At 50.3% G+C, this 5,922-nt stretch overlaps 1 protein-coding gene across 1 annotated transcript; it reads right to left on the minus strand.

The window, feature by feature from the left end:
- Nucleotides 1-309: 309 nt before the first annotated feature.
- LOC100763954 (amiloride-sensitive amine oxidase [copper-containing]) lies at nt 310-4,908 on the minus strand. Its single transcript, XM_027428461.2, has 4 exons — nt 3,042-4,908; nt 1,957-2,242; nt 1,510-1,642; nt 310-604 (listed from the first exon to the last, which is right to left on the minus strand). The coding sequence occupies exons 1-4, from the start codon at nt 4,600-4,602 to the stop codon at nt 476-478; spliced, it is 2,109 nt and encodes a 702-aa protein (XP_027284262.1). The 5' UTR covers nt 4,603-4,908; the 3' UTR covers nt 310-475.
- Between the last annotated feature and the right edge of the window lie 1,014 nt (nt 4,909-5,922).

The raw sequence follows: 5,922 nt of genomic DNA on the forward strand, positions 1-5,922 counted from the left end.
GGCCCGAGCTAACATGGGGTTAGCTTGTTAAACAACTGCAATAAAGCCTCATGCAGTTTGCATCAAGCTTTCGACTCCCCCTGGTGATTGGGGTGACCGAGGTCCTGGGCTGAGATCCTGGGGGCCTGACCTTCCTGGGGTCTTTCAGTCTCAGATATTGAAAAATCCATCAGATAGGGAAACCCAGTATCTTTGCCCTGGCCATGGAGTTCTTTTTGGCATGCAGTAGGTAAGATATATGGAGCCCATGGCCACATATCTGAGTAAGTGGTCCACATCCCCCACCGTTCTAGAAGCAACACAGAAGGGTAGAATATCAAAGGTTTATTGGGTGTCCTTGTGGGGCTCTGGGGCTGTTGAGCTGGAGCTGAGGCTGGACTCTTACAGGGTTGTAGTTCCCACTGAGGCATCAGGCAGACCCTGTCCCCAGTCATTTACTGTCTGATATATCTGTGGCAGTTGTGTCTAGGTGTCTTTAGGTGATATAGAAGAAGTTGAAAGGCCTGAGCAAGAAGCCTACGAAGTTCCTAGCTGAGGCCACACTGGGGACAATTTCAGAATGAGGCCCATGTGAGAATCCCACTGTCACCCAGGCCACCAAATCCTGTGGGAGAGAAAAAGGCTTTAGTGAGCAAGGAGGTACTGTGTACCCTGGTAGGACTGGGTCTTTTTTTTTTAATTTATTAATTATTTCTATCCCATCACAGTTTTCCTCCCTCCCTCCTCTCCTTCCAGCCCCTCCCCAGCCTTTCCTCCCACAACAGCCCATTCCTCTTCCTTTCTCTTGAGAAAAGGGCAGGCCTCCCATGGATATTAGCAAGTCATGGTATCTAGGCGCCCCCTCTCCTACTGAGGCTGGATGAGGCAGCCCAGTAGGAGGAAAGGGTCACACATGCAGGTAACAGAGTCAGGGACAGCCCCTGATGCCACTGTTAGGAGACCCACAAGAAGAGCAACCTACACAACCATAACATATGTGCAGAGGGCCTAGGTCAGTCCCAGGCAGGCGTTTTGGTTGGCTGTTAAATTTCTATGAGCCCCTATGAGCTCAGGTTAGATGATTCTATAGTTTTCTTGTGGTGATGACTGGGTCATTTTAAAATGTGTCTACAAACTTCTCCCAGATAGCCTCAGCCCCAATGAAAAGAAGTTGGTTCATCTTTCATAACCTTTGAACTTGCCCTCCACCCGCAAGCCACACTCCTAGGACCAGGGACAGGTCAATTCACAGAGATCTGCTTTTATTTCTCTGCTGAAATTGAAGGCATGTGCCATCACAGCCGGGTACTCTATCTCTCTTTTTGTGTATCTTTGCATGCCTGTGTGTGCACCCATGCTCCTGCATGTGCCTTCCTGGTGAATAAAGTCTGTTGTTTGATTTTCCATTCTTCATTTTGAGACAGGGCATCTCACTGAACCTGCTAGACTGGCTGGCCAGGAAACTCTAGGGATCTGCCTGTCTCCATTGAGGACAAGACCAGAGGTGGAAGAGAAGGACTAGTCCAATACCTGGTCTTCAATACTCTCATCATTCTGAAGGAACTCCTCAAAGACCACGGGGGGATCCCAGGGGTGGTTCTGGTTGTAGATGCTGGTGCTGCAACGCTCAGACTCCCAGTATTTGGTCACTGCCAGGGAGTACCTGAAGATTGAGAAGCCAGGTGGCTCTGAACCCTGGGGCTGCCTCTGAGGCTCAGCTAGGGCTCAGAACATCCTGTGGCCTCAGATGGGGAAGTTGGTGTTTCCTCAAGGTGGGCAGTCTTCTCCTGGGACTTTGCAAGAGTGCCCAAAGCCATCTGAGTGTCAAAAGCCCCATGAGCACCTCCCTTCCCTCCCCAAGTACACAAGGACACACACTCAGACTCATACGTGGGCTCCAAGCCTCAAGAATGGAAGCACAGAGAAGCATTCACAGTCAGAGAGGAGGCCCTGCCCTCCATTCCCTGGACTCCTCACCTGGCCCAGCTGAAAGCCAAGTCCTCCTGGGATGCAGGGGTCAGCTTCTGCTTAGATGTGGAGTAGATCTGTAGGCGGTAGCTGCGCCTGTGTCCCCAGATATCCGTTTGGGGGCTGCTAAAGAGCAGGAATGGAGGCAGAGTTTGTCCAAAGGGGAAGGTGGCCTGGCGCTCTTGCGAGTACTGTGTCTTCTCCATTGTGTCCTGGACCAGGTGGGGTCTTAGGCTGCCGGGGTTGGTGGTGTTTTTCTGCCTGGTGTGCAGTGTGTGGAAGCTGTTGTTGGTGCCTGGAACCATGAGGGGAGCAGGAAGTTGAGAACCAACTTAGACTGGAAGCCTCTTCCCTCCACCCCTGATCTCTAACATAGACCTCTTTCACAGTCAGCTGCCAGGAGGAAGGAAGCAGTGCCCAGGCAGAAGCTGGGCTAGCAGTGTGAGCAGTGAAACTAAGTGAGCCCCAAACCAGAGGAGCTGGAGGACAGCTCAGTCTCAGCTCTGATAGCTGTGTAGTTTCAGTATGGCTCAGGTTGTTTTCAGGAGAGCTGTAATACAGCATAGTTTTAACCCCGGGAAAGGGATAGTCTGTGTTACAGAAGGCCTGAGAACTGAATATATATATTCTACACCATAAAGACAAATGGGATTTGTAGGTGACAGGTACCCATCTGATCCTGGTGGCCTTGTTCTGTTATTGGCTTTGACGTCAAGCTTCACAGCCATGCCACTCCTTTGTGGTGACATTATATATCCAGAAAATATACTAGGCACCCCCTGATGGCACTACAGACCACCTGAGAGGGCCAGGCAGTAGATTTCATTCCCCTCCTATTGCATTCTCTTCCTCCCCTGTGCTCTGGAACTGAATTCAGACCCAAGGCAGATGCACACCTAGCATTCTGGAGAACACTAGGGTACCATTCACAGCTACTATTTCTCAGATATGCATAATATTTCTTTTTGGGGAGGAAGGAGGCTCAATGAATCCTTCTGATTTAACCTCAGGATGTCCCAGCCCTATCTTCTGTGGAGTAAAGTTATTTGTGGGAAGTAGCTGAGTGACAGGGAGGGTCTGACTTCACGTCCTACCTGCCACATCCAGGTCAACACGGTAATGCACAAGGTGGGTGTGGCTGTTGCCAAGTTGGTGAGTTATCAGGCGAGTTTCACCCAACCCCTCAGGGGTGTAGATGGTGGTGTAGGTATATCCTGTGGCATGCATCTTGGCCGAGATCATGCCGTTAGTATAGAAAATGAAGTCCCAGATGTAATCAAAATTGTAGAGTGCTGAGGTTGCCCGTAGCACCAGCTTGTGTCCCGTGACATCTGAAAAGAAGTTGACTTTGCCTGGAAAGTCAGTGTTAAAGATGGGCCTAACAGGCACCCCCGTGGGGATCTCAAAGATGCAGAGAGCCTGTGGATAATGGACAGGCCCATCAGTGTCATAGTAGTGGACGGCATCAAGGAAGGTGGCAGTCTCTGGACAGTTGACGCCAGGGGCCAACTCATGAGTCACACTGCCCATGCTCCAGCCTAGGTCCATGGTCTTGGTCAGCTCTCCTGCAGGTGTGTTTTCTCTATGCACAGCCATAGCTGCCTGGACACTAATCTCATAGGCTAAAGGCTCATTCTTGAAGTGCGCATTCAATATCTGCAGCCCAGAAGAGGGTCGAAGCTGGAAGGAGAAGCTCCAGCCTTTGTAGATCACAGTGTTGCCTTCTAGGCGGTAGCTGGGGACACTGACTTGTTCCACATGGTGGCCAGTCTTGCTAGGGGGCAGTGGGATTTCCCCAGCAGGCTTGTTAAAGATTTGTGACTGCTCTGTGTTCTCAGGCAGGGGGTCCTTGAGGACCACTGTGTCTACTTCTCCATCCGCATATTTCTGAGCCAGTTCTTCTGGGCTGTTGTAGAGCTTGTCATTATACCAGACCTGCTCTATACTCCAGTCCTGGACATCTGTGCTCCCATGATTCACAAGGATCTCCAACCCTGTGGGCTGCAGTAGGCGGTCTTTCACAATGCGCTGCAAGAGAAACCAGGTGGCCCGATGTCTAGACTCTACACTATGGGGGGCCACATGGGTGAAGGTCAGGCAGTGGCCATTGCAGTCCTCTAGGGAGAAGCCGGTGGTGTCAAGGAAAAACTTCTGTAAGGGTGTGGTAGCCTCTTTGATTTTGTGGTAGAGAAGGCTTCGCTCTGCTTTGGTCATGGGTCTGGATGCCCAGGATCGATGTTTCGCTGGCCTAGGGGACAGTTCTCTCATATACATGGGCTGTGGCAGGGGCCCCACAGCAAACTCGGTGACATTGGGGTGTTCCTGGGCGCTAAAGAAAATGACAACATGGGCTTCCCGTACTGGAACTTTTGTTCCTTTATCCAGAAACTCTAGGACATCCTTCTTCTTTGGCAGCAGCATCTCAATGAGGAACACAGAGTTCTTGCCTAAAACCTGCATTCTGGTTGGCTGCAGCTCCAGCTCCGGCCTGCTCATCAGGAAATCATGCACAGCTTGTATCTCCTGGGCGCTCAGGTCTGCGAACACCTGGGCCTTGCCATTCAACATCCAGTTGGGGTACTCTGCCATAGTCATCTGTAGAACCAAGATGATGGCCATGCAGCCCAGTGCCAGACTTCTTTGTGCCAGTCCCATGGCTCTGAAACTCAGCAGAAGAGAGGAGACAACTTAGGTATTTCTTCAAGCCAGCACCCAGAGCACACTCTCTAAGCCCTGTCTTTCTCCCCCTGACCGTGCTTCCTCCTTTATGCAGCTAAAGCCAGAGCTGGAGCCTCTGGGGCCTCACTCACAGCTCACTGTGCTGTCCAGACCCCTGTGTGCATCCACATATTTCCTTCCTGATATGAAAACCTCTTATAGTCTTCCTTATCTGGGTATCTGTTTCCCTCTTTTCTGGTATTGTAACAGTGGGGAACATTCTTCAGCAGGTTGCACCATGAGTCAGAGCAGCCCACGGCTTGGTCCTCAAGGGCTACAACTGGCCTGTGTTCTGGTGTGCCAGAGGGCTGCAGTGATAGCAAAATTCCCTTTCTGATTCAACAAATAATTATTTAGAGAGTTTCATGCTGAAATTTAGGTGAAATGTTCAAAATGCAGGAAGGGAGGGCTATATAAGAAAGAAAGGTCTAATGGAGAGAAAATGTTTGAAAAAGCCTTAGGGAAACATTTTTTAAACTTGCTGAAAACCACATTACACTGCACAGTGACACAGACACAGACACAGGCACACACATGCACAGACACACACACACAGACATACACACAGACACATAGACACAGACACACACAGAGACACACACACAGACACACCAGAGACACACACACACACACACACACACACACACACACACAGACACAGACACACACAGACACACACAGAGACACACACAGAGACACACACACAGACACACACACAGACAGAGACACATACACAGACACACAGACACAGACACACACAGACACACACACATACACACACACACACACACAGAAACACACAGACACACATACACACACATACACACACATAGAGACACACACAGACACACACACAGACAGACACACACACACACATGCACAGACACAGACACACACACACACAGACACACATAGACACACACACAGACACACACACACAGACACACACAGACACACACAGAGACACACAGAGACACACACAGACACACACACACAGACACACACACAGACAGAGACACATACACAGACACACAGACACAGGCACACACACACACACACACACACACTTCAGTGGAATTCCACCACACCAAGTGATATTGATCCTCCCAAGGAGCTGTTGACTACCTAACAACAACCCCAGTGCCAGGCACGGGGAAACTTCCCTTGTCGGTCAGGTAGATGTCCAAGAGACTCCCAGAGTAGTGCAGGCTAGTGACAGTTATTGGTTGCTTTTCACAACTTGAAGGCAGGACTCAA

Source organism: Cricetulus griseus, chromosome 8 (genome assembly GCF_003668045.3).
Source record: "Cricetulus griseus strain 17A/GY chromosome 8, alternate assembly CriGri-PICRH-1.0, whole genome shotgun sequence".
Classification (NCBI taxonomy): domain Eukaryota; kingdom Metazoa; phylum Chordata; class Mammalia; order Rodentia; family Cricetidae; genus Cricetulus; species Cricetulus griseus.